The 27,685-nt window shown below is 43.3% G+C and overlaps 2 protein-coding genes across 10 annotated transcripts in view; both read left to right on the top strand.

The window, feature by feature from the left end:
- ZHX1 (zinc fingers and homeoboxes 1) overlaps window positions 1-12,510 on the top strand; it is a 29,842-nt gene extending 17,332 nt beyond the window's left edge. For 6 of the 9 annotated variants that reach the window (XM_055798570.1, XM_055798572.1, XM_055798574.1 and 3 more), the window contains one exon: window positions 1,090-12,510. In XM_055798570.1, the coding sequence (XP_055654545.1) occupies window positions 1,307-3,931 (2,625 nt within the window). In that variant the 5' untranslated portion in view covers window positions 1,090-1,306 and the 3' untranslated portion in view covers window positions 3,932-12,510. The remainder of the gene's footprint in view (window positions 1-1,089) is intronic. The other 3 variants (XR_008746272.1, XR_008746271.1, XR_008746273.1) reach the window with 3 other exon arrangements.
- Window positions 12,511-18,968: 6,458 nt separating this feature from the next.
- On the top strand, window positions 18,969-27,297 carry C3H8orf76 (chromosome 3 C8orf76 homolog). The gene is made up of 6 exons (XM_055798576.1): window positions 18,969-19,354; window positions 19,452-19,547; window positions 21,962-22,105; window positions 22,897-23,411; window positions 25,750-25,882; window positions 27,008-27,297. The coding sequence occupies exons 1-6, from the start codon at window positions 19,241-19,243 to the stop codon at window positions 27,212-27,214; spliced, it is 1,209 nt and encodes a 402-aa protein (XP_055654551.1). The 5' UTR covers window positions 18,969-19,240; the 3' UTR covers window positions 27,215-27,297.
- The last annotated feature ends 388 nt before the right edge of the window (window positions 27,298-27,685 follow it).

A 27,685-nucleotide genomic window follows, 5' to 3' on the forward strand; every position in this document is an offset into this window, starting at 1 on the left:
TGGGATTTCTGGTAAGAGAAATTAGTGTCTGGTTTTATTTCAGGAAGAAAAATATTACAGAGTTTATAACGTTATGCAGAAGTTTGTGTATCATTTCCAACAGACTAGTTGTGGTCCCTGTGGGACAAAATTCACTCCAGTCTATGCTATTTAAGATTATATTTATTCTCTGAATTTCTGTAGGCCTCACTTTATTTGGTGGTACTTTAGTTTTTCTTAGAAATGGACAAGGAGTTCTAAGCAGAGAATACATAATTTTGTTTGGCTTCTGCTTGCTATATCAGTCTTTAATGTGTTTTCTTTCTGGTACAGATCACACAATCAGTCATGCCCCTGTTAATGCATAGAAGCATGAAAACAGATTTTAGTTAATTGCCATGTGCTAGCAATCAGCTTTTATTGGTTTGGGATTGGTCTTCAAGTGGAGAATGACATTTGGGGAGTTAGGAAGAAAGGATAGTCATCTTTTGTCTGTCAAAGTGCCTTAAAAAGGCATTGTTTTGCCTGTTTTCAGACTTGGGAGAAAGGCCTTGCCCGTAATCATGCTTGTGCGTATAATGCAGTAGAAAAACACTCTAAACCTGCCTTTTCTGAGACCCTTCACAACCTCTGACATGACAGGCAAGACAGTGTCAGTAGTGGAGATGTCATACTGGAGTTGACTTTGTGGTAGGAAGGATGTGAGCTCACAGGGCAGTTGAGAGAAGCTGTGGTAGCTTACACGAAGCAGTCCAAAGGCAAGACTGCAAAAATTATGTAGGACAACTGACCTCAGCATTGTGTCAAGAAAAAGGCTTCTGAAGAAAGGGAAACAGCCAGAATGTTGCCTGTTTTACACCGTTCTGTGTTTTATGCCTTCTACTGCATTGAGGTGAACTAAAAACAAATTTCAGGTTGTAATAAGTGGATTGGATTTTGCCTTTCTTAACTTAGCTTTGAGTATCTCATCTTGGAACGGGTCTGCTGGTTTCAGGGGACGAACGGTGGCAGACAACCCATAAGAACTGACTCACCTTAAGCCATAATATGTAGCAGAATGGAAGTTACTCTTGAAATTGAACTAATTCAGCTCTCTCTTCTTTGCTACAGGTGGTGGATGTGGACTTTAAAACAGTGTATCTCAACATCTCATCCTCAACTATCTATTTTTAATCTGATTGCACTACAAAAGAAAAGCTGCTAATGGGATAAATGTTGAGACTTTACAAGAACTGACTTGAAGTACTGAAAGCCATTATTATTAATCAAGAAGGGCTTGAAGCTAAGTCTGTATCTGACCAGTCAGTATCATTTTCACGTAACAGGCATGGCAAGTAAACGAAAATCAACAACACCGTGCATGGTCTTAGCTAACGAGCAGGATCCAGATCTAGAAATGGTATCAGACTTGGAAGAAGGACCACCTGCAGTCGCGCCAGCAGATAACCCTGCAGCAGAGAGCGTAACAAGTGATGAGGATGTTCATGAATATGTGGATTCAGACAATCAAAAAAATACAAATAAAGTAGAAGGCGGTTATGAATGTAAATACTGTACTTTTCAAACTCCAGATCTCAATATGTTTACTTTTCATGTGGATTCAGAACATCCCAACGTAGTGTTAAATTCATCCTATGTTTGTGTAGAATGCAATTTCCTTACCAAAAGATACGATGCTCTCTCAGAACATAATTTGAAGTACCACCCTGGAGAGGAGAATTTTAAATTGACCATGGTGAAACGTAACAATCAGACAATCTTCGAACAAACAGTAAATGATCTCACGTTTGATGGGAGTTTTGTTAGAGAAGAGAACGCTGAACAGGCTGACTCTTCTGAGGTCCCCTCATCAGGGATCTCAATTAGCAAAACTCCTATTATGAAAATGATGAAAAACAAAACTGAGACTAAACGTATTGCAGTTTTCCACAATGTAGTTGATGACATGTCTGGTGAAGAAAAGGGAACTGAAAACGAGCCAAACTCTGAAGAAGCAGTAGAAAACCCACCACCAGCAGTTTCTGAGTCAAAAGCGAGCCATTCCGTGGTTTGCAGTGCAGCAGATGTGGCTAGTGCGGTAGTGACTGCAGCACCTGTGCTTCAGCCCGGGGTGGCACAGGTTATAACAGCTGTTACAGCTCCACAGAACTCAAACCTGCTTCCAAAAGTCCTAATACCTGTAAATAGCATTCCAGCCTATAATACTGCTTTGGATAACAATCCTCTTTTGCTTAACACCTACAACAAATTCCCATATCCAACCATGTCAGAAATCACTGTTCTTTCCACTCAAGCTAAGTACACAGAGGAACAGATTAAAATATGGTTTTCTGCTCAGCGTCTGAAACACGGTGTGAGCTGGACGCCGGAGGAAGTGGAGGAAGCGAGGAGGAAACAATTTAATGGCACAGTGCATACTGTGCCACAGACAATTACAGTTATTCCAGCGCACATTTCCGCCGCTAGCAATGGTTTACCTTCAATTTTACAGACATGCCAAATAGTTGGTCAGCCAGGACTTGTTCTCACTCAAGTTGCAGGTGCAAATACGTTACCAGTAACAGCCCCAATAGCTTTGACTGTAGCAGGAGTCCCAAACCAAACACAGTTACAGAAGAGTCAGATTCACACTGCTCAGCCCATTGCAGAAACCAAACAAGTAGCTGCAGTTCCAGCCCCTCAGCCTATCAAAAATGAATCTGCGCTGATCAATCCTGACTCCTTCGGCATCCGGGCAAAAAAAACGAAGGAACAGCTGGCAGAGTTGAAAGTCAGCTACCTTAAAAATCAGTTTCCTCAAGATTCAGAAATTGTTAGGCTTATGAAAATAACGGGCCTGACTAAAGGAGAGATCAAAAAGTGGTTCAGCGACACACGCTACAATCAGAGAAACTCAAAGAATAATCATGGGATTCATCTCAACAGCGATTCATGTGCCACTATTGTTATTGATTCAAGTGATGAAATGAATGAATCCCCAACGGGAGTCACTCCACAGAGCAAGTCATCGTGGAGCACTTTTCCTGATTTCACCCCACAGAAATTCAAAGAGAAGACTGCTGAACAGCTGCAAGTCCTTCAAGCAAGTTTTCTTAATAACCCTGTCCTTACTGATGAGGAGATGAATAGGTTGAGAGCCCAAACAAAACTGACCAGGAGAGAGATTGATGCCTGGTTTACAGAAAGAAGGAAATCAAATGTCTTGAAGGAAGAGGGAGCTGACTTGAATGAGGGCAATGCTGGCAGCTCAAAAGAAGAGGCTGGAGAAACATCTGTGGGAGATGGAGCAGCAGGAGCAAAATCAGGGTGTTCCACTTCAAGCAAAATAGGCAAAAAATCACCAGAGCAGTTGCACATGCTCAAAAGTTCCTTTGTCCGTACTCAGTGGCCATCTCCACAAGAATACAACAAGCTGGCAGAAGAAACTGGGCTCCCAAGGTCTGAGATTGTGAGCTGGTTTGGAGATACTCGCTATGCCTGGAAAAATGGTGGATTGAAGTGGTATTATTATTACCAGAGCGCCAATGCAAACAGTCTGAACGGCCAAGGCTTTACAAGGAAGAGAGGGAGAGGAAGACCAAAAGGGAGAGGGAGAGGGAGGCCTCGAGGGAGGCCTCGGGGGAGCAAGAGGTTAAATTGCTGGGATAGAGGTGTCTCTGTCATAAAATTCAAAACTGGAACAGCAATCCTGAAGGACTACTATATGAAGCACAAATTCCTTAATGAGCAAGACCTTGATGAACTGGTAGCCAAATCTCACATGGGATATGAGCAGGTCAGAGAGTGGTTTGCAGAAAGGCAAAGAAGATTAGAACTTGGAATAGAGCTGTTTGATGAGAACGAGGAGGAAGATGAAATGCTGGAAGATCAAGAAGATGAGGAAGAAACGGATGATAGTGATACTTGGGAACCCCCCCGACATGTTAAGCGTAAACTTTCAAAATCAGATTGATGTGCAATTTGGGATTTGGGGGCCAAAAACCTATGAATTAGGTTTGATGTTATGGTGAAGAGCCACATGGTTTTTCATGGCCTTCAGTTCAGCAAGCACCTGCTTAGCATCTTTCTTCCACATAAAAGAACATAGGCAAGATGCTACCTGTGCAGGCAACAATTGTTTGCTTCCTTACTACAAGAGGTGGACATCCTTAGGCCTAGCCTAGGCCATGGGGTTATAAATCAGATCCAGTTCAGATCCTCCTCTTCCACATTACTGATGGGAAGGTTCATGTTCATCATTCACGTGACTGCTTCTCAATATTTAATTGCCTTATGTTGTTTAATTCCAAAAAAACACAGACACATTTTTTCGTTGATGTAGGAGAACATTGCCTGCTCGTGAAGGAGGAAAATACAAAAACCTAAGATGTCTTTTTCGCAAACATCACTTCACCTGAAAGGTTTCAAGGCCTGGGTTTATTTTTTAAGAAAAGAGTTCAAAAGAGAAGGGGAAAAGTGTGACAAAGGAATCAATGAACCTAGGGGTGAGGATTGTTTGGTTTAAGAAAATGAGGTGATATTGGCACCTTTTGCATATCTTCAGAGTGTTTTGGGTTTACAGAACTTGTGCTGAAATGTTCCTTGTTGATAAGTACGAGCTAACTGAATGAGTCTAATGCTAGAAGATGCTTTTCATTATGTTTAATCAGTGTATCCTACATCAATTTAATTTAAATGCCTGACAGACTTGATGCAGTATATAGTAACATTTGTTTTTAGCTTGTGCGTTCTTTCCTTTGTTGGAAATGGTAAGAAGAGTATGTTTATTTCTAGCTAAAAAGAGTAATTTCTTGAAATCTTACACTGAATTTTAAGGTAAACGTGAGGCGGAAACTTTTTTCAGAGTTGCTTGGGGGTTTGTAAAAATACAGAGATGCAGAGATGAAAAGCGTCTTCAGGTGCTACTAAGAAAGGTTTTCAAGTAAGTTGTGGCAATGACATGACGTTTAATTCTTAAAATGAAGTTATATGGCTTTTAGATGCTTAGGAATGATAAACACCTAGTGTGTAATTGTTCTTCAGCGATAGCCCAGTTGAATGATTTGCATGCAAGTTTAACCTAAATTCATCTCAATGGGTTGAGCTCACCACTGTGCTGATTGTTCTTAGGGCTGCTGGGTGAACATGCTTATTTTTAGAGGTAGATTGATCTACTTGAACTGAACTCCAGAAGTAATTTATTTTGATGTGAAACATCCGCATTTTGAGTAAGTGTCTTTAAAACAGGAGGGAAAAAAAGAAAAGCCATTTAGTCTTAACGTTGAAGTCATAGTAGAGTTTGAATTAGCAACTTAAAAGCAATGGACCAAATTCACAGAAGTTAGTTTAGGCAAATGCTTGGCATCCTAGAGAACTGGTACTCTCAGGAAGAGTACTTTGCTACTGTTCTTGCTACTGTCAGTCTGCATTTTTTAGAGCTAAGTTACTTTATATTTAGATGTCAAAAGATGATGATGAATTGGTGCTGCTGTCACCAGTATTGTCTGTTTTTACATTGGTACTAACGGAAAGGATACTAGCAATCTCCTTTTGCACATCTGTCAACATCTTCTCGGTAAGCTGCTGCATCTGATGACCAAGGAGAGACAGATTAGAGGAAATGTGTCCTAATGTTTCCGCATCTCTAAGGACCTATCTAGAATTACGCTTTCTTCTTCACTCTGATAACTGTCAAAAGACTAAGAAAGTCCTTTTAGTCATGATCTTCGGAAGCAGAGGAGTCCATTTTAGATCTGGTATTCATACCTGATTGTGGGTGAAACCCAGGCCAAAGCAAGAAAGGGAATAATGTCTGACAAAAAAAAATAACCTCCTGGACTCACCTTCCTCTTTGGACGCTTGTAGCTGCCCTTCTGCTCGCAGACTGAACAGGAGCCTGAGTTGCAGGAGGATGTTCTGTATGAAAGCCATTTACCAGAGTGAGTTCTTCTGACTATGAGATTGCTGGAAAGAAAAAGGCAATGGCTTTTGGTATGTGACACAAATTTGATTATGAAACTATTCCCTGGCTTCCAAGACTCAAATTGGTGAGGTTCAAAGCAGCCAGTGATGCTAGAGGGGGCTAGACAGCTCAGTTTAACTTCAGGGTAGGAGAGAAGCAAAAATGTGTTGTCAGCATATTTCATTGGAGTGCTTATGACTCTGGATATGAGATGGTGTAAGAGAGATCAGGATCTGACCTTTTCAGCATTGACTGCTGCATGTGCATTGGCGGGTATTCTTGTTTGGCTGGTAATGGTATGGATGAGGCAGTTGTAAATGTCAGCAGATACAAGAAAGACTCGTGTTAGCATCAAGCTCCACTGGAAATACAGGGTCAAAATTCAGTGCTTGCTGAGTGGGAAGGGACAAAGCTGGTAGGGAAAGAGATGCTATTTTTAAGTTTCCAAAAATATTAAAGCAAATCCTTAAAATCCTTGGGAATATGCCTCTAGCAAGCAAAATCGGGAGTTGCCTTAATCCTTAAAGTTGACCCAGAATTAATTGTCTTTAAAAAAACAAAAAACCCAAGCAATCTGTCCAAATAAGCATCTCAATTTTTTCTCAGCAGAGACTGCACTTAGGTTAGCATTAAATCCAACCTTCGTTAAAAGATGGGAAAAATAAAGATCAAAGTTAATTATGTGATTAAAATGGGAAATTTTCCATTTTGGCAGTGTTTTGTTAAATAACTCCCAGCTACAATGGTAGGCCTTAGCACATCTGGTCTGAAAAACAGAGGAAGAGGAAATACATTTTTTATCAGACTAAATATAGTTGGATTGCATGTCTTCTCTTCAGTGAAATGGTCAGAGACGGTGGCTGGTGTATACTGGGCCAGATTTTCAGTTGTCATAAATATTACAGTTCCATGTATTCCACTGGTTATAATAGTATTTACAGCCCACTGAGGAACATTGTATTTTTGCAGAATATAAAATTTAAATTAAACCATGTGCTGTGGGTCGACTAATGAGAGATGCAGAGTACCCACATTTCCTTTGGGCTACATGCACATTTTAAATCTTTCAGTTGTGCCAAGGATGAGAAAAATCTGGGTGGGTTCAGCCTGAAGACAGCAGTTGTATGCATTTGTTATTGCTCATAATCTGTCTGTTATTTCTGTTTGAACAAACAGAGTCCATTAATTACCAGTTTATTTCATGTTTACAGCATGTGTATGTTTGCACTGCATACTGGGAGAGAGGGATACTCCTTCCAGAGGCCTCCCGCATCGAGACTTGACAGTAGAAGCATTGGAAGGAGCTGTCAGCATGCTGGTCTATTTTATCTGTGAATTGTGGTTGTGGCTGGTGGGAACTCAAAGCTGCTGGTAACAGTGGTTAAGCCCAGATTCATCTCAGCCAACCTTAGGCTGCTGTGCTCCTTGCCGTGGTGCCCAAGGACACTATAGAGTGACCTGAGAGAAACAGAAATCACCTGGTGGTGGAGAGGATATGGTGCCTTCTGGTTCTACCAGTCACATACACGAATTAAGCACATCAGCCAGGGTCTTAATTTATGATGAATGCGAGCATCACTGTGCTTATGAACAGTGCACCCCTGCAGCCTGGCTCCCTCTTGTAGCTTACGCACACCTGCATGGTGTTTTGGAAGCTACTTGAACTGAGCTATGTTGGCAGTGGGGAGGGAAGGATCAAGAAAGTACGTCTACCCTGGGGTGAGTGTTCCTGTGGGATTTTGTTATTTCCCTGCGCAGGAAAGAACTGTGTATAGATGAGCCTGTGATATGTTTTCTTGTGGAGCTTCACCTCTTGGGTTTGAACTAGTTGTGAGCCAGGCTTCAGTGACTGTCACTGACAGAGATGAAGAAACTCTTTGATCTTGCTCAGATCTTACCTCTGGGTGGCTGGTGTCTCAGTCTTCATTGGGAGCGCTGTTTCAGAATTCAGCTGTGAGCATCAGTTCCTTCAGAGCTAAGGTAGAGCTTTCCCCTTCATCTCCCATTTCTGCCAGGAGTACCTGGTCTGATGATGCTAGTTACTGCTGTCCCTGGAATTCAGCTGAAGAGAGAATAATGATAATCCTGTGCCAGAATGGAGAGGGAGAAGGGCTAAAAGAAAGCAAGCATCGTCACAACCGGGTGAGGCATCCACCATCACTGTACTGTGCTGCTTCATGGCGTGTTTTTCTCTTGCTTCTGGGTACAGTGAAGGAGCAAGTTCCATCTTAAACAGTGCTGTCTTCCCAGTATCAGCCTCTCAATGACCTAAGGTTAGCGTTTGTTGTGAAAAGAAAGTCAGACTTATTCCTCCCTGGAGGATGAATTGAACTAACAGAGTGCTGGCTTGTAAGAAGTGGAAAGAAGGGAAAATGCAGAAGCTTGAAGGTTCTGACTTTTGCTTCCCCTGCAGAACTCACTCACCTAGAAATTGATAAGCAAACAAAGTTTTGCTGTTCTGACAGAACGAGTAAAGTGTTGCAATCACTCATTTGCAGTCACTCATTTTTAGCACATAGAAATCTCTGCTCTGGTTTGAAAGCAAAGGAGAGGAAAGATACCTAGTACCTCATGATTAGAATTTAGTGGATTATCTCTTAATACAGTATAGCAAATGAGGCCATTCGCTTTTTAAACTTGCCCAGTACTATTTTAAAAGCTGCTTTTTCATTATATTTTGTGCAGTATGGTGTCTGGCTGTAACTTTGATTATTGGGAAGGAAAATCACACAATGTCCACACATGACACGAAATAATTTTTCTAATGCGTGATTTACTGACTTTGGGCAAAAGCCTGTTTTTTTCCTGCTCGCCAAGAAACTCTTGAGGCAGGCAAATGCACTTCTTTCTCCTCTACAGTGTAGAGAAAGCATTTCTGGAGCCCATACAAAGTGATTCATGGCCTTACGCAGTCCCCGTAGGCCAGAAAGCCCAAAGATGCAAACACCCTCTTCCTCCTCCATTTTCCTCTGAAATGAGAGCACAGCAGTAACTCTGACAACTAGTCTCTGGCTGCTGAGTAACCAAGCTGTAATTTAAGGTGGGGAGCATTTTCCCTTTTGCACTTAATGGAGTACTGTGTATTCAGGCTGGATGTCAGTATTTGCTTCTGTAAATATGATGGTATCAATTTGCATCCTCCACCTGAGTCCTGTATCTGTCTATATTCATATCTCCCAAGGAGAGAAGATAAACTTTAAGCTTCTGTAATATTAAATATCCCTGCCCTAACCTGAATGCACAAAAGTAGAGTGCAATGAAATATAGCTACTCTCTTTGATTTAATTTATTTTTTCTTGGAAATTAATTTTGCCTACATTCAGTAGTAATGAGAAGATGGTTTCAATGATTGGAGAGCAGTAAAACTGTTGAGAGTTGTTCATAATGCCTAGGGTGATCATGCAAATTAGAGATGGGAAGGGCTAGTAGAGGGCTCGGTTCCCTACGCTGAACAGTGCTGGGTTACACCTGTATTCTCCCTCAAGCTTGTGATATTTTAGGATAAGTGGATTTACCACGTAGTGTGACATAAACTTCCGGGGTCAAGTTACTTGAGGTTTGGTGATGTATTAAAAATCTGTAGGAAAAGATTTTAAAATGAAGGTTGTAGCAGAAGGTGAAAAATCCCCTCAATAGCTATTTATACATGTTCAATAGCTCAAATTTCTGTATAGTTTTCATGCTTTTAAAAAGGGAGATTTTGAAGCACAGGTGGCTTTACAGCCAATATTTTCAAGTTTAATGCTTGGAGCTCTTGGGGTTTTTTCTCCTTCTGCATTGAAGAGCATCTGCATCTTTTCGGTGGATAGTCATTGTAAAAATGACTTATACAACACTGTAAAATCTAGAGTGGTAACTGAGGATCCCGTAGCACTTTTCATGAATTAAGGTGGGATTTGTCTGATTGCATGTTGATGTCTGCATTTGAGCCAGACACCATAGCTACTCAGTATACCTAACTAAGCCAGGCCTGCTCATGCCACATGCCTGGAGCTGGTCAGACTGCACCCTAAGCTCCACTGACTGTTCAACACGGCGTGCAGGCAGAGGCTGACACTACAGATATCTGCAATTTGGTGAAATGGATCTTCACCTGGGAGCGTGCTGGCTGGATTGCAGCACCGATCTTTGTGTTGTGGTTAGCAATGGTACTTCCCTCTGCTTCCAGCTTGACGCTTGTGGGGAAGTGTGAGGCCTTTTGTTCTGTTTTTTGCTTTTTTTCTTTTTCTTTTATTCTAGAGCAGGTAGCATTGCAGTGGTGGATAAGAGTAACTGATCCTTCGTTATAATACTGTGGCATAAAAGTGATTCGGGGTTTCTCAAGTAGTTTAGAGATAGGGTTACTATATGAACATTGGATGTGCATAACTTGGAATGTGTTAAGACACATAATATTTGTGTCCCAGTTTATGAAAATATTTCCTTACGCTTATTCAGTACTAGATACCTGTCATGAAACTTTCTCTAAAGAATCTGCTAGAATGACAGAAGATTCACATCTTTATCTGTGATATGAAACGATCAACCACAAGAGCTCCATTATGATTTCAAAATGTTCCCCCCGCCTCCAGTTCCAGCTTACAAAAGTGTTTCCAATTTTGCATAGTTGGCTATCTGCATGTATGCTTACAGTCTGTACAGAAATGCACTAAAGTGAGTTGCCCTACCTGGGAAGGCTTTATATTGTATAAACATGTGGCACTAGGTACTGCTCTTCATGTGCACAGGAGAGTTAACAGGTGTCGATCTCGTTTACAGAAATGATGGCGCTTTGCAATTTTCTAGAATATATTGCAATATATTTAAATGTCCTGTTTGACATGTGAAATGAAATTAAGTTAATGCATTGTTATGTATTTGAAGTATGAGGAAGATGATTCACTAACGACCAGCAAGGTTTTTAGGAGGTGTCCAGTATGTAGCCGTCTGTGTGATCTGTCTGGTGTATGTGACGTTAAAGGAAGCAACAATACTGTCACTGTTTAGAATGAAGAATTTCTTTTGAATGATGCAATAGCTTACAGTGTCTTTCCTTTGTAGCTGCCCAATGTGGTGAAGGGGAAGCAATTCTTGAAAAAGTTCAAGATTACTGGTTAACTGTGAATGGGCCTAATCTTTCCTGAAACCAAGAAAATTTTTGGACACACACAGGACTTGAATACTGAAAAGGATTGGAACTTAGTGTTGTGCCAAAGTTAAACTACTGCAGTTGGCAGAAGTTCTGCACTGTAAATAGAAGACTGATTAAAAGACAGCTTGTAAAAAAATTTTAAAAAAATCAAATTTTAATACAGTACATTTTTATTATGATACATGATGGAAACATTCTGTTTTAGACTTTTTTTGAAGAGGCTTCAGTGACCACTAGATTTTTGTCCTCTTATATTTTGTTTGGCCTAATACTATATGTTCTGGTAAGATGGGCTTTATTGCCTGTGTTCTTTGATATGTGATTAAGCTTATAGCTTTGAGTGACCAAACATTTTACAGAGTAAAAGTTCTTAGAAACAGTATAACGTAACTGATATTTCTGTGTCTATTTATCAGGCTCTGCACAAACTTGGGAAGTTGTGCTGGATTTGTACAACTCATATATGGGAACGCAGCATACTTCTGGATATTACAAACCTAAGCCTTTGTGGCAGTATGGATCTTGTCTTCGGATTTATTTTTGTTATTTTTTTGAGGCAAAGAGACAAATAGATGCTGCTGTAAAATATTTGTAATATTGCCATTATTGCTTTCTGTAGCAATTACTGCTTTTGCTTCAACAGATAAAGAAAATAAATCAGAGATAAAAAAGTCCTAAAAGACGCTGGTAGAAGAAAGGATCATGTGGGAACTTCTGAAAATAAACTTTGTACCAAAAATTTGAAAACAGAAATAATGGAATAAATGTCTCCTTACTGAGTGCGTGTGGTTTTAAGAGGTGGTGTGGAAACCAGGAACCATGTCTGTATGAAAATGTCACAGAGCAGATCTTCTCAAATGTCTTTTTTTCCTGTTACACAAAACTGAATTTCACAAATTCCTCAGATGCATTGAATTTGGAGAACTGGCTTGGCTGAACAGCCAGCATGAGGTCAGCTGCATGTGCGAGTCAGTACAGCTGCTTGTTGCTGAACTGTTCTGCCGTGTCAGCAGGCCAGGGATGTCCACGTGATTCTTCTCGTTAAGGCAGATGCTCTTTATTATCACATTTAAAATATTTGGGGTGGGAAGAGTAGGGGCGAGTAGGAACCACCTCCCCACTGAATGTCAGTTGGACATCATGCTTTGTGGCTGCTTTTAACCTGTGCCTTTTCCTCAGAGAAGGGTCTGAGATGAACACTTTCTGTCGAGCTCTGCATTTCTCTGGCGAGCCTGACTTACCGGAGGCAGTGCCACCGTCTTGCATCTTGCATCGGCATGACTCATCACACCTGTCTACTTCAACTGTTGCGCTGCAGCCGGAGGGGCTTGAAACTCAGCCTTCCCTGCATCACCCGGTGTCGTGCCTGCAGACCGGTCCCCACCTATGAAAAAGATGTTTAAGGCAATGGAATTGTTCCTGCGCTGTAGCTTATGTCAGTCCTGGAAAAAAAGGGGGGGGGAAATAAAGAATTCTTATTCCAGAATCCATCAGCTCATGAGGGAGTTATGAAAAGCCCTGGATTATGCAGGCAGTCACCTTTTTTTAAACAGTTACCTTTTTTGTTTACAGCGTTACCAGTGTTTCCAAAATGTTGTAATTCAGTCCATATTTTCACAAGAGACCAGCTGGCCTTGTGGGTTGTTTCCCCTCTCCCAGCCTCTTCTCAGCCCCTTCCATCTTCCATTTGTTTTCATAACAATACTGTCAACTACTATTTTTAAGAATTTAAAATACCAAGTCACTTTGTGCATTGCCTTATTTTTATGCCAGAAGGTCCCCTCTACAACGATGCTAAATTGTTCCCTGTGGGCTCAGTGTCACTTTGAAATACTGGTGGTGGTGGCCTTCAGTCTGTCAGGTGGTGGTTTCTAACATTTTTGGTTGTTAAAAGACTTGTTGCACTTAAAATACTGTAAAATGAAACCTTTGAATATATTCATATGCTTCTACTGCTATAATTTTGAACTATTAGCATTGTGACTAATTCCTCTCCCATGTGTGTTTCTTCACAGGCTCAGTGCTGAGCTGATGTTCATTACCTTAAAATATTTATTTGGTGGTAGAAGAAAGAAAAGATGGAAAAGGGAATGAAAGCATGTGTCGCACCTAGTTGATTTGTGTCTTTGGGTGAAAATAAAGGTCAGTGTTGGCAGTAATTCTCCTCTTAGTGATTTTCAGTTTTCCTAAATGAAAGCCAAATAGGAAAAAACATGATTGCAGTGCAGCCTGCCTAAAGAACTAATATGGAAGGGGCCCCACAAAATAATCTCTAATAGTGATGCATTGTGAACCAAAGGAGGTGGTACAAATACTACTGCAGTTGCAACTGCTCTCAGTCCTGCAGTTCCTTTCCAGCAGCTGGCCAGAGCCTCCAGGTGAAGTCCAGCTGCAAGGATTTATGTGCAAGCCGTTCACCTGGTACCCAACAAAGCGCAGAAACAGGTGCCCGTGGAAGTCTGTGGTGGAAGTGCCTCATCATTTTTCTTACTGGCACCACCAAGTTAAAAACTGTATTGTTGATATGTGTTTTATGGCATTCTTTGCTCTAGATTAATTTCATTTGCAGTTATTTGGGGAAGGGAGCAATTGTGGGCAAAGTCCATTCTTGATTTCTGTGTTTTGTTTGCATTTGTTCATTGAGCAGTGCTTTCCCTGTGCTTCACCTCACACTTTCTGTGGGCACTGATACTTGTACAAGGCAAATATAAAGCCGTAGAAGCTAAATTTACTAGCAGTTTCTACTTTCCAGCAATGCAAAACCTGCATGGGAAACAAGGTAGTGGAGAATCAACAAACAGTTTGGTTGTTTCCCTTGTGGAGGCAGCCTCCCCTGACAGCCTCCGTATGGAAAGGAGAGAAGGACTGGAAAAGCACGAGTTGTGAGGGTCACTCAAGGGCAGTCTCAAAGCCCTGGGTGTATTTCTTCAACGTAGCATATTTTTCTCTAATCTTTAGATTTGTTTCTCTTTGTTCCTGCAAGACAGCAATATTATAGGAAGTCAGCTTTATTTAATGGATGTTATTACAGTAGAGGTCTACAGCAGCCAAGGCTGCTTAAATGGTGTCCTAGAGGAGTTGCCACCAGTCCTGCCCAGTCCTGAAAAATGCAGTAGTAAAGTTTTAACCTAGAGAGGTAACGAATATGCTATGATCTCCATAGCCTGGTTTCATCACAAGTAGCAATTAAGCAACAAGCGTAACTGTGGCCAGGGGAAGTTAATGAGTTTTCAGAAAAACTGATAAAATAGAAAAAAGGGCATAGAAGCAGGTTTAGAAACTTCACCGTGCCCAGCAGTGAGTCTTTTGGGTTTTTTTCCAGTTAGAGCAGTAGATCGGAGATACCACCATTTGCCATGACTTCGGCATCCAGCTTGTATCCACAGACCCCATCAGGGTACCACCTCTGTGCTTGTGCTACACAGCAGAGTGAAGCAGTTCAGACACTCGACTCGTATCAGTCCTGGAAATGCGTGGGCTTGCCTGGGAAGAGCCCTGCTTTGGGATTCTCCCCGGCACCCGATCACCACCACCTTTCTGTCTTTGCAGAAAGCTTTTTTCCTCTTTTCAACAGCATTTTGGTCAAACCCAAGGGTATGCTCATTCTGTTCATCATTTATCTTGCTAGACAGAAAATAGTTGCAAAACCCATTAATAGCTGGACACATCTCTGTGTAGTGCACCCTTTTGGCAATAACAACTTTATTGGATTTTGTGAGGCCTGAGGAGGAAGGATTATCGTCTAGTTAATATGGCTTGCCAGGGGTTTGAAAGGTTGCACTGTCTTAAGATAGAGCAGGCAAATAAACCATTTTGTGGGGGATGTGTCTTCTCCTGTCTGTCCTAAGGACCCCTAAAAAGCTTTTGGTTTCTGTTAACAACAAACAATTCTTACTTTTTGATTTCCATGATGCAAGACCCTTCATCTCCCAACTTTTGTTGTGTTTTACTAGAACTGTGAGGTGGTTTGATAATTTAGAAAGAAACTAGATTCGACTGTTTTGCTCTTCTGGAGAGATGAGGAAGCAAAAGGAGGTTCCCTGCCTGCTGGACTCAGTGGCTGGTTGGAGCAGTGCTGCTGCTCTGGTTGTCTCCTCCTCCCCAGTCATCTCTTCCTGCCTGGTTTCTTGCCTGATGCCCTTCTGCTCATCTGCTGGGCTCTGCACTCTCACGTGAGTACTGCCCTGGTGACAATGTACTCTTTTTCTGCAGTGCATGAGGGTGTGGGAGCACTTTTCCCCTTTAGAGGTAGGGAGTCATTTTAGTTCCCTCATTTGCCTTTGCTCAGTCCTGTCTTTGCCTTCCTCAAGGACAGATCTGGATTTAGCAAGTGTAGCTTCCTCTTGGTCACATTTGGCTGACCTGCTTTCTCAGCTCGCTTGAGATGGATGGAGGTTCATCCTGATTCTACCAGCACTTCTTCAAAACGGTACTGAGTTTGGGACAAGTATTCTTTTTCTGAAATTTGGGTCAGTAGCTTCTGGGAGCTTTGGCTCAGAGGGATCAGTCTTTTTCTGCCCTCAGTGTGACCACTTACTGTTCAAGGAGGATTGCTCTTGAGCTCCGCAGTTGCATCTCGGACCATCACAGTAAGATACGCTAGAGCTCATCTGAGTTCATCGGAGCTTTAACTGCGGTTTTGTTTGCAGTTTGTAGTAGTGATAACTACTGTATGCCCCTAGCCATGAAATGTTATTTGTGTTAAGCCTCCTGCATTAGTCACGGACAATATCCCCTTATGTGTGACACCATGCAAAGAGGATGAAATATGGTCTCCGCTGTAGAGAACCTGCAATCTAAATAAAAGGCAAGAGAGAAGGAGACAGTGAGACAATGCCAGCAAATAAAGAGCTGCTCCTCTTTTCATGAACATGTTTAGGGAAGAGCCTATGTTATGACTGTCAAAAAAGAAAACTAATCTTCCCTCAAGGTACAAGTATTTCACAATGTCTGGAAGAATCCACTTAACGATTCAGGAGCCACCTTTGAGGAATGCTGCCTGTGGGCCTTACTGCCCTCTTCGCTGCAGGCAGCTCTCTTGCTTTGAGGAGGGAACTAGTCTCTTTTGCTTTCTTCCAAGGGCAGCTCCTTTCCAGCATATTTTAATAAAGCTATAAACCGTGTGAGAGCTGCTTTATTCCTTAGCCGATGTGTGTGGGTAGTGCCTACCAAGATAGGGCCCTAATTGCTGGCCAAGGTTTCTTGTTTCCACTATGCGTGCTTGATGGTTTCTGAAACCTCTGTGGTGCGGATTCGCCTGGCGCAAGAGTGGCCAGGTTGTGGCAAGGACTTACAGAGACTAATACAATGCAAATAATAACATCAGTAATTAAAGAAACACTGGGAGAGAATTTGGAATTAATTTTGCCTCAGAGTAGACTGGGAAGCAGGGAGAAGAAGGGCTGTTTGGATTGAGACAGGCTCTGCCTGCCGCACTGTATTTTCTTTTCCTGGCCAGAAGGCTCAGGCAGTAGGGCAGCATGACAGATTCCTGCTTATTACTTGAATTGTCTTCACTGCCTAGGCTTTCTCTGGGCTCACCCTGACTGCAAGATGAAGCACGCTAGCCTGGCCCACGTTCATCGAGGTTGAAGCTGGGTCACAGCACCTCACTGCCAGCGTAACGAGGCATGCTCTTCTGAACAGCTACAATAGTTTTGCTGATGCGCAGGAACTTGCTTGGTGACCACAACTTACTGGAGGCCATTTGTTTTATTGGGCCAATGTTCATGAGCTGAGCCAGTGGTTTAGGCTGGCGGTAGAGTAAGACCTTGGCTGGCTTTAGGAAGAGATTCATCTACGGCTTCTTTTTATCCCTGAAGCAGACTACACAGTGCAGCTGCAGCAGCGCAGGCTCTCACAGGGCTTGTGTGTCTCTGAGCCCCCTCAAAGCTGCATCTTCCAGAGACGACGTTTTCACCTGCGTGAAGCCAAGGCTAACAGCGCTGCAGCAAGTCATGCCATGCAAACTCAGGCAAACGGCTTCATTTAAGTACAGTGGGAATTTGTGTTCTGGCAGCTGCACTGATGACTCGGGTCTTAGGGGAGAAATTGAGCAAATCTCCTGTGCTGACAAGGCGCAGGAATTTCCTAAAGTTGCATTTTTTAATTTCTGTAACTAATACACTAGGAGCCCTTTACATGTCTGAGGCAAGGCGAGGGAAGGGGAGAGCCAGGCAGGGGAGGAGGGAAGAAGAGGGGCAATGTTATGCCCATGACATGACTGAAACCATGCAGCCCGCTGCTAGGCCCCCTGTGTGGTGCTCAGGAATCACTGCTCTCCTGTCACTGACTTCGTAGACAAAGCCATTCGCTGCATTGCAACACGGTGGCTTTGCAGACCATGTTGGTATCCTCAGAGGCAACAATGGCTGAAACCCCCAGCCCTGGAGGACTCCGCAATCCAAGCTGGCAGCCAACTGGCTGCTCCTGGATTTGCCCCTGGGAGTGCCTTGCTCTTTGTCTTTTACGCTGAGCTGGGGCCACATTTCACTTTGATTACTCATGTTTCTTTTTTGGTTTTTCTTTTTGATTTGTTCTTAATCATTGTGCTGCATTTTCGTGCTTTGCTCATTAGACTGGTGTGTTGCAATGTGACCAGCAGTCCTGGAGGAGTGGGAAAGGAATGTGTGTCCAGTGCATGAGAAGTGCAGACGTAACTACTTAGACGCTCTTGTAAATCTCTGCAGGCTGACTCCTGTGTGCTCTGCCTGTCCTGTAGCAGCTCATCACACTGGTCTGCAGGCAGGAGGAAGCCAGATGGTTTGGTGTGCACATACAAGCAACTATGTGTTTGGACACTTCTAACAAGAAAACAGGCATGTCGAGCAAACTCCTGATTCTCTCCATACTTTCTAGCTAAGCAGTTTCCTGTGTACAGGAGGGCTCGTTTGCCAATGTCAAGATAAAAGCAAAAGAGACCTCAATCTCCTTTGATTTTTCTGATCAAATCTACCTGCTAAAGTTGAGTTTCTACCCAGAGATTTATGCCAGTTGATGCTACATCCAGTCATAGCTGTGCTGGTATGGAAGGATATTTTGAGCGTGTATCCCCTTAGAACAAAAAAACCCCAAACCCAGAACGCGTATTTTACATGTCTACTAGAATGAAACCTTTAAAATTATCCAGGTGAGCAGCGCTTTGGCTTCAAAAGCTGTTCTGGTATAAACGTGCAGGTTAAGGAAGTACAGGATGACTTTTTCAGCTCATCACCTCCAAGGCTGCACGGTGATTAGTTGGGGCAAAATGGACCTTCCTGGATGGACAGACTGGTAAGGCAGAGAGGGGAAGCAGCACTGCAGTAGTTAAAACACAGCACACTGTGTGTACGGTGATATCATGAGGCAGGGCAGAGAGCTGGGGTAGCTGCAACATCACCTAGGTGTTGTTAATGAGCAGTGGTGTTCCTGAGAATATTTACATCTTGAAGAAGCCCTAGGTTTGGTCTTCACTTTGTTGTGTCCCCATTTCCCATAGTGCAGTGTAGGGGGCTTTGGGAAACCCCATCTGGGAAAGCCTGAGATTTCATGAGTTTCCCCTTCTGCTTTGGGTCAGAACTGAGATTAAATGGAAAAGTTACCCAAACACATTCCCACCCACCCCCACAGAGGCACTGGGCCAGGATACTAACAGAACAACTCCACAATGATGCAATTAATTTATCAAAGCACGGGACACTTAGGTTCAACTATTCATTACAAGATCTTACAAAACTTCCATTCCCAGGGCCAGGGCCGAGGAGGTGCGAGCCGTCTAGGACCCACCTCCCCAGGCCAGCGGGCAAACGGCAGCAAGGCGCAGCCGCCGGCTCCCCTGAGGCGGGTCCCGCGGCGCTGGCAAGGCCGGCGGCACCCGGCCCGCCACCGCTTCCAGTCAGCGCCCCGGCCTAGGTTTGGCGGAGGGACCACCCGGCCCTCTGCCCCTAGCCCTTGCAGCGGCCACGAGACACCGCCACACCGCCGCCGCGCCTCAGGCGCCCAGCGGGCAGCCGCGGAGGGAGCCGGGCCGGGCCTACAGCTCCCGGCGGGCCGCGCGCCGCGCCCCACCTAAGATGGCCGCCGCCCGCCGCCTCCGCTCTAGCCCGCGCCGCCGCTGACGGTGCTCCCCGGCGGCTCGCCGCCGCCCTCGGTGGGCTATCGGAGGAGCGGCCCGGCAGGGGGCGCGCTGCCGCCGCGGGCGGAGCGGCGGGATGGAGCCGCTGGGGGGCTGGCAGTTCGAGGACTCCCTCTTCGCCCCTAGCCGGGAGCGGGACCCGGGCGGCGGGGCCGCGCTGCCGAGCGGCGCCAAGCGCTGCGAGCCTTGCGTGAGGAGCGGGGGGCGGCGGGGGCGGCCGGAGCGGCCGGAGGGGTGAGGCGGGGGCCGGCCTCAGCCCCCCTGACGCGTTTGTGCTGTGCCCGCAGTGGTTTTGCGGCGAGGCGGACGGCGGGGAAGGCGACGGCGGGCTGACGGCCAGCAAGTTCCGGGCGGACTGGGCCTACCGGCGGCGGGAGTTTGAGGTATTTCCACGGCCTGGCGCCTGGGCCCTGGGCCGCGGCCGGTGTGGGGCTGTAAAGCAGGGGGATCCTGTAGTCCCCGGTGGGCCGAGTGAATGTGCACGTGTATTCCCATAAAAGCCGAGCCACAGCCTGGGGGGGACTGGAGTGTGCGGGGTGGTGATGTCCAGCGCGATGGCCCCTCGTTTGTGCTGAAAGCCTGACAGCCCCACGGGCAGCCGCGGTGACCCGGTGAAGAGCCGGCCTTGCTGGCAGAGCTGCGGTCAGGCCACCGTGAGTAACCTGTGTTCTGGCAAGCTCCCCCAGCCACATGTCGTCTTTCCAGGAATCCATGTGAAGTCAGGGTAAACTGGCCAGAAATACCGCTCTGCGCCCGGCGCAGATCCAGATCAGGCTTGCACGTCCAAGCAGTTCAGTAGTGAGCAGAGCTGGTATTTGTGGCCATGGAAGTCACAGTCAGCCAGGGTTAAGCATGTCGATTTCTCTTCTCCTGGAGATAATACCCTGTCCCACAAAGGCTGTCAAATCCTGGCACCCACCTGGCTGCCGCTCACCTTTCTCCGAGCTGTCAGGTGAAAGCTGTCTGCAGTTGTCAGTCTCCTGATGGTTGGCTTACGAGCCTCGTCGTTAATTGCCCCACCTCTGCAGCTTCCCCTCACTCTTTTATGACTGGTTGTGCCTTTGGGGTGTGTTTATGTTCCTCATTTCTGTCCCTGCCTGCTGTAGTCCTAGACCCAGCCCTCACTGCCTACTTCCTGAGCCATATTCCTGATCATGGATGCTCTCCTGCCTCTGTAGTCCTAGTTGCAGAATCCAGTCTTTTGTTACCTTGTTTCCTCATTGAAATGAGCAGCTTCAGCCCTTGTTTCAATTGTAATAGCTTCTTACTCTGGGCTGTTTGCATTACAGGCTCCCTGATTTCAGAGCCCTCAGGCTGACTTTTGACTCCACACCTTTCGCCTTGCCCATTGGATTTATGGATCTTGTACCTCAGTTAGCTTTGAAATCTCCTTTTTAATGTTATTCCACAGCTGCTGCTGCCTCGTCTATATCCGACAGATGCTTTCCAGTCTCAGCTGAGACGCCCTGAAGGGATTCATAAGTGTGTGCTAAAAAGAAAGATGCCTCAGGCTGTGGTCAGACATGGCTGCTGACCCTCAGGAAGAACAGACACTGTGACAGAACCAGAACTAGTCTGCACATAAAATTACAGATTTGAGAGCACCGCCCTTAGAAAGAGGGCTGGAAATAAGTAAAAGGGGGAAGTAATCTCTTAATTTGTTGTGAATACTTTTTTATGTCAGCCTAGGCCACTTGATAGGAAATGCCAAGGACAGCAGAGATCTAAGCTGTGCTCATTTTTAGGATATAGGTGACTGTAGAATCTGCTTGGGATTCATAATGCCTGATCCTTGCCAGGTTATATACCTTTGTCACGTAACAAGGCAAACAGGGGTGTCCTGCAGACCTCTGATCTGTTTTCACCAGTGGCTGCTGCACTCACTGGGCAGAGGGGAGCTCCCCCTTTCACTTGAGAAGGGATGCAAACTTAACAACAGGGAAGAAAAAGATTTCAGCCATTTTACTAGGAAGTATTTAGGGTCTGTCACCTGGAAGCTCTTTCTGTTAGAACCGTTCAAGTTTGCAAGGAATAATTAAATATCAATTTTGAAAGATGGGAGAATGAGCATTGCTCTTCAGTCTTCCGGTCTGCGCACTTACACAAAGGGGGAGGAACCAAGACCGCAGTCTTAGCTTCACTGAATACTTAATTTAATGTATTTAAATGTTAATTGGAGTCCTGGTGAGTGCCCTGAGTGAGCTACAGAAGTGTTGCTTGTTCTCGTCCTTTTCCTTCGCCCAATTAATATTGAATTATTTAATGCAAATTAGAACCACCCTGCAGGAGCTACGGCAATTCACCTTCCTTATGGTATTCTATGACTTGCTGGTTATTCATGTGAGGTGAGGTATTTGCAGGTTCAAGCCTTCCCATAGAGAATGTCATGGATTTGAAACAAGGTTCCTCAAATTTAGGTTGAGTGCTCTGATTATCGAGTTGATGGCTGCGGGAAAGATACCTTGTGTCCCATATTACTCAGGCTGGTAGATGATCCCTTCTGGGTCAAGCCTGGTGGGGGTGAGGTGGACAGATGTGTAGTGAATCCTGTGCCAGGGCTTAAACACAAGTTAGGACTCGGGTTGCTCATCACCATCTAGGTTTGGCTGTGTAGTACCAGGGCACTTGTCTGTTGCTGGCATAGGTGGTAGCTGAGTCTGGGGAAATGAAAATGTGGACTTTAGCTCCTGAATTCCCTTTGTGACTGTAGTCATAAACAAAACATGCTGTCAACCTTGCTTTTAAACGAAAATATCTCACTGTTTTGTTTGGCTTTTCTTTTTGTCGACACTACTAGAAAGCCCTGTGTGAATACTCAAACTGCTTGCTACTCTTACCTGCCAGTAACATTGCAATGAGACGAGATGTCCAGGAGGGCCAGGCTCGGTGTTTATCTCGCTTAGGAAGGCACAAGGAAGCTCTGGATATTGCAGAAAAAATGGTAAATAATGCAATCTTTCTTTTAAGTTTTGAACATTAAAATATTGTCAGTAGTTCTTTTATATGGACTGTTTTCTGGAAAAATAATCTTCCTGTGTATAATCTTTTAGGATGTTCAGTGCTCAGAGTATTTGGTAAACAGAGGGTAACTGTCACTGCAGATATAATCACTCTTTAGAAATCAGAACACCCTGTACCACAATGAGCTCCCTGTGCAGGGAGGCTGGTAGTCCTGGAAGGGACTAAATATCATGCTCTGCTAGGCAGAATTAATGTAATGTAATAGGAATGATAAGAAAGGGGATAAATGAGTGCTTAAATCTTTCCACTATAAAAGTGATGGTTCAAAACTCCCTATTTATAGCCATATACTTGCTGCCAAACTGCCACCAAGCAGTATCTAACCGCTAATTGAGTTTTTCCCATAAAGGAAAAAATCTAGAGGCTCTGAAGTTTGCTAGAATTTGGCTGCTGCTGTTCATTTTATATAAAAGGTGCTCATACTGCAAAGAAGTATGCAGCTGTATAGAACTCTGAAGGCAAATAAGCAAATGACAGTATTCAGGGCCTTCTTGCCTTTCAGACTGGAACAAGGCAGCTAGAGGGAATGCTGTCAGCTTGATCATGTATGATCTGAATCATGTTGTATCTTTTAAAATTAAGAGCACATTTTGTACAATTTAATTACCGTTACTGGTATTTGTGTGTCATTATTCAGGGAGACATTTTTTTAGACTCTAAAGTATGATTCTGTTCTACTCTGGTTTTTAATCTGTTACCTTTTGTTTCTAGAGAAATGGTGCTACTAACACAGATCACTTAATGACGGTTCTCAGCCTGCAGTTCGCAATTTACCAGGGTCTGGAAAACGTAGAAAAAAAGATCACGTGTCTGCAGCAGCTGATCTGCTTACATCCTTTCAACCCTTGGTACTGGAAGTTACTTGCTGAAGCTTATATGGGCCTTTTACAAAGTTTTTCTCCATTAGTCATTCCAGAAACAAATCTAAATCAGTCTGAAGAGGTTAGTGTCAGTGATAGTAGTTTCAAAACACCAACTGCAAGAGAGATTAATTTGCAGCTTCACAGTTCAGACAGCCAGAAAGAAGGCCCTCGGTCCAGCCTTGCTACAGAAACAAAGGGGCAGAATGCAGTGACTTGTAGCAGCAGCCAAGCTGTGAAAGAACTCTGCGCTTCAGAAGAATCAGAAAAGACAGACGAAGGGAAACACGCAGTTTCTGAGTCCTGGGAGCAGAACATGTCAAAAAAAGTTGGGATAAAGGCATGTGCCTCATTTATTAGAGCAAGGTAACTAAACATATTCTCAGAATAACGTTAACTTCTCTAAATTGAGAACAATTTAAAGCGTGTTTTTCTCAGCCTTCATATTTTCAGTTTACATTTTCAATTTAAATGTTTGTTTCAACATTGGCCATGCTAACTTAGAAGCACCCTGCTATTGCTTCAGATCTAAAAAGCAAAATCCATTAGCATGGTAGCTGTGAACAACCTAAATCTGAGTGGAAAGAGTAAACCAGTGTCATGCACTGTTGAGAAGTAAAGCGTTTTTTAATGACCTTATTATATAAATCTTTTCCAGTAATTATATACAAAAGGACTTGTTCTTCAACAAATGCTTCTGTTGGAGCATGGTTTTTTTCCTGGTTCGGTATTAAAGGTACCGCAGCAGAAGTGCCCCAGGGGGAAAAGTAGCCAGTCTTCCTTTTGCGTCTGCCACCTGTCTTATTTGCTTGAAGCCTCATGCTTCAGCAAAAATGTATTTTATAATACCCCCGTCTGCATAATGGATGAGGTTGAAAAATTAACTCTGTGACAGACAACTGATTGACAGGGCTGCATTAAAATGCTCTTTCCTTTTCTTCCCTCTCTTCCTAAATGTCTTGTGCACAACAAAAATCCCCAAAACATAATCTTTCAAAGACATAATTAGGAACTGGGTTTGTTGAAATAGTCTTGGATTTTTTTTCCCCCTATCTTGCCTCTCAGTAATGTATGAGTCACTGAACGTATTTAAAGCCATTTAATGAACTTCCACAAATGTTTACAGAGAACACTTTGTAACTGTCCTGTTAGGGCAAGATTTAAGAAATATAAAAAAGATATAGTAGCTTTTAACCGTACTCAGACTAAGAGATGGTGACTTTAATTACTACTTGGGAGAAGTTAATAGGTAATACTGATATTGAATATTCAAAGCTACATTCATATTAAAATAATCTGTGTTGCTTGTTCTGGTGTATATGGTTCAGCATTAAGACAATTATAAAGTGTGGGATTTCGTCGCTTGGCTCCACAGCTTCACAAAGTCTTACTGTGGTTTATATTTGCAGATACACTTGTCCAGGGTAAGCTTCTCCTGTGCCCAGGGCTTATGTATTAAATAGGTTATCTAATGTTTTCAGGTTTTGGATTTTAAGTGAGGTGTGGGTGTTGCATGAACATACGTGCAGGGTAAATTGCACCTGGAAAAGTATTTTAGTATTGGGATTTGTAGGAAATAACATTCTGTGTTAAAGCATCATGAATAATTGACTCTTGTAGTTTTGCCAACAAAAAAGAAAATTGGACAAATGATTTTGTTTAATTTTCATTGAGATTTCTTTCTTTCTTACGTTACGTTGATGAACGTTTTGAAACAAAAATGTTTTACAAATTAAAAATGTTTTCCATTTTTATTTTGAATTTCCCAGTCAAAACTTCACTGAATTTATAAATGGTTTGTTCTCCTAGATTTGCAGATGTTGTTTATAATGTTCAAACAAAAACTTCCATCTTAAGTGTTCTCTTCATAAAACCACACACCTTTATTATAACACCTGCTTCATGTAACTTTAGTAAATGTGTTAAAAAAATTGTCATTCTTTATGCATAAAGCTTGAATTAAACATAGTTTCAGTAACGATACTGCTAAATCTCTTGGTTGAATATACTTAGATATTTTCTCTGCTGACGTGTTTTACAATCCTTGTGTGAGGAAGACTCTGGAAACTACCATCGCTTGAGCCGTTGCTGATAGAGTCCCTCTGTGACGTGAAGCCATGTTGTGAGCATGACACCTAACCTTCACAGGATCATGGTGGTGACCTCTGGGGCACTGCCTTGAACATAAAACTGTGATGAAAGATTTTTAGAAACTATTCCAGGGTTGGCCTGCGTGGGGAGGATTTTTTTGTTTGATATTTGTCTAACACCCACCCACCCCACCACCCCCCACCCCCCCCCCCAGATTTCTGGCTTTTTAGGTTACAAAGATAATCACTGCCATAGGTAAAAATGTGCTGCTGTCTGGTTAGGCCTTAAGGATGTGGGACACCTGATGTACTGCAGTTAATGCTAGTAGATCCGCACTTCTTTGAATTGTGTGACAAATACATGGGGAGAAGAACATTTGCACAGAGCAACCAGAGATACTTGGCATGTTGCCTTTCAAAAGTACCTCTCAGTACTTCTGTCATAACATGGATATACCATACCCATAGTAGATTGATACGGATGTATTAATTTTTTTGCAGTCGGCAAAACTCAGGAAGAACTGGTTTGAAGTATTACATTTTGGTTGATTTTAGGTTTGCTGACTTACTCTTTTGCCAGCTGTGCCTTGTTTTAACTGCCTCTTTAATTTCAGGCTTTTACTTCAGCTTACCCAGTTGCAACAGTCGTCCTTCGTGCTAGAGAATAACAGAAAAGGTCAAAAAGAAATTGATGACAAAGTGGCACAACTTGGTTTCCGTGAAAATTCCTTGCTGTTGATGACCAAGGTAAGGGGTTGTTTCATAGTGTGCAAGTTCTCAGCTATACAAAGACTGGTTGAGGTACCTGAGCCAGTTCAGGCACAACGTCCTGTAAGCATGACACTCCTCTGAGCTAATGAACTGTGCCAGGAAGCACAGTAAATTAGTTGGGGCGGGTTGCCGCGGTAGCATGTTATCTGGAGCTGACAGTGATGCATATGTAGTGCTGGCTTGTGTCATGCAGGTGTATCTGTTCTGCTGAGATTCTCCTTTTGGGAATGTTCAGGGTTCCAAGTTTCTCACTGGACTTGTGTTTGCAGATGCATCATCGGTGTTTATTTCCTGGGATGCAGATTTTTATCTCGGGAATTTTAGATGCCTCAAAGTGAATCACAAGTATGAAATAGAAGTGGATATTACTTTGATGGCCACAGCAGTATTAATCGCTTCCAGAAAAAGTATTAAACATTTTTCAGAAAAAAGCCAGAGACATCCTTTTACATTATTTCTTTGTTCTGTTTGGTGTACTGGGTTCTAGTTTTAAAGAAATACAAAGGAGGTGAGTAACGCTGCATGGCTTTCTTTATAGAGATGAAGCATTTTTAATGCTATTTATAGAGTTTCGGACTTGCATCTTAAGGAACAAAAGGAAGCCAGTGAGATTTTAGCTTTGCTGTCCGTAAGTTGGTGAAAGCCAAGCCTCTGCCGGGTTGGCAGGCAGTCTTGTGGAGCTTCATCCATAAGAGGGCAGTAGGATGCAGACTATCTCAGGTTTTGAAAAAGTTGAGAGAGGAAACTTCTGTCTTTGCTTCAGTTGGTCTCACACCCCCTCAGGAGTAGATCGGTGTTGGTGCTGTTGCAAGGTGAGCACTGAATGCAAAGTTGGCGTTGAAATTTCCGCTGCTACTCCAAGAATAAAAATCCCTCTGTACAAGCGCAGCCAGAAGCTGGGCAGGGTTGTGTGGCTGTGAAGCTTGGGCTCTTTGTTCTCAGTGTTTATTGCAGACTGCAACAGGCAGACAGCTTGATCATGACTTGGAAACTTCTCCTGGATGGCATGTGGTTCATGTGTCAAGGGCTTTTCTTGTTAAAATCCGTTATTAATGTCACATTTGCTGTTTTCTCCCATCTTCTTTCTTACTCTGTTTGCAGGTTATGGGGCAGGATATTATACCAGAAAAACTGAAGGAGGAATTTCAAGGTGAGGTAAAGTGCATAGGCCCTTCAGCACTGTCATCATTGGTAACTGCATCAGCCACAGAATTTGAAAACAAATGGTTCAGTAATCTCCAAGATCATTTATGTCACTTCAACAGACAATTCTGTTCAGATATATATCTCCCACCATCAGTAACTTAAAGGTTTTGTTGTATTTATTCTCGTATCTCCAAATGATTGTGGAATGGTGTATGCAATAAACTTCATATTACATTTTTAAAGAATTCTTGTTGTATATCTTTTAAGAATATATATAAATCTCTGTATTTAAACTCCTAACCTGTCATCATTTTCTTTGTTTGCTGATTCGTATTTAAAATAACAAGGAATCCACTATAAAACTGAGCTTTCAGTTCAGCTTTCAGAAGTAGCTTTCTGTCATAAACCTCATCATGTTGTGCTTGAAGTGCCCGTGATTTTTTGAGGCCTGCGATGCTGGTGGGGTGGAAGGCTTCCTTTACAATGTCCAGTTTGAAAGTTTCTTGGTATCAAATTCTGTATTGTTGCAGTTAGAGCCATGGAATTAGCCATTTTCTTAACTCATTTTTTTAGCATTTCTTGACTAATTGACATTGTAGTGATTTCCTGTTCAGAGGAGTAGCAAGAAATCTT

The sequence above is a fragment of the Falco peregrinus genome, chromosome 3, assembly GCF_023634155.1.
Source record: "Falco peregrinus isolate bFalPer1 chromosome 3, bFalPer1.pri, whole genome shotgun sequence".
Classification (NCBI taxonomy): domain Eukaryota; kingdom Metazoa; phylum Chordata; class Aves; order Falconiformes; family Falconidae; genus Falco; species Falco peregrinus.

Bases quoted from the DNA above. Each gene is read 5' to 3' on its own strand.
- C3H8orf76 (XM_055798576.1), top strand. From the start codon at position 19,241: ATGGAGCCGCTGGGGGGCTGGCAGTTCGAGGACTCCCTCTTCGCCCCT. The intron at 22,106-22,896 runs GTAAATAATGCA...TTTTGTTTCTAG, and splicing joins TGGATATTGCAGAAAAAATG to AGAAATGGTGCTACTAACAC. The intron at 23,412-25,749 runs GTAACTAAACAT...CTTTAATTTCAG, and splicing joins GCCTCATTTATTAGAGCAAG to GCTTTTACTTCAGCTTACCC.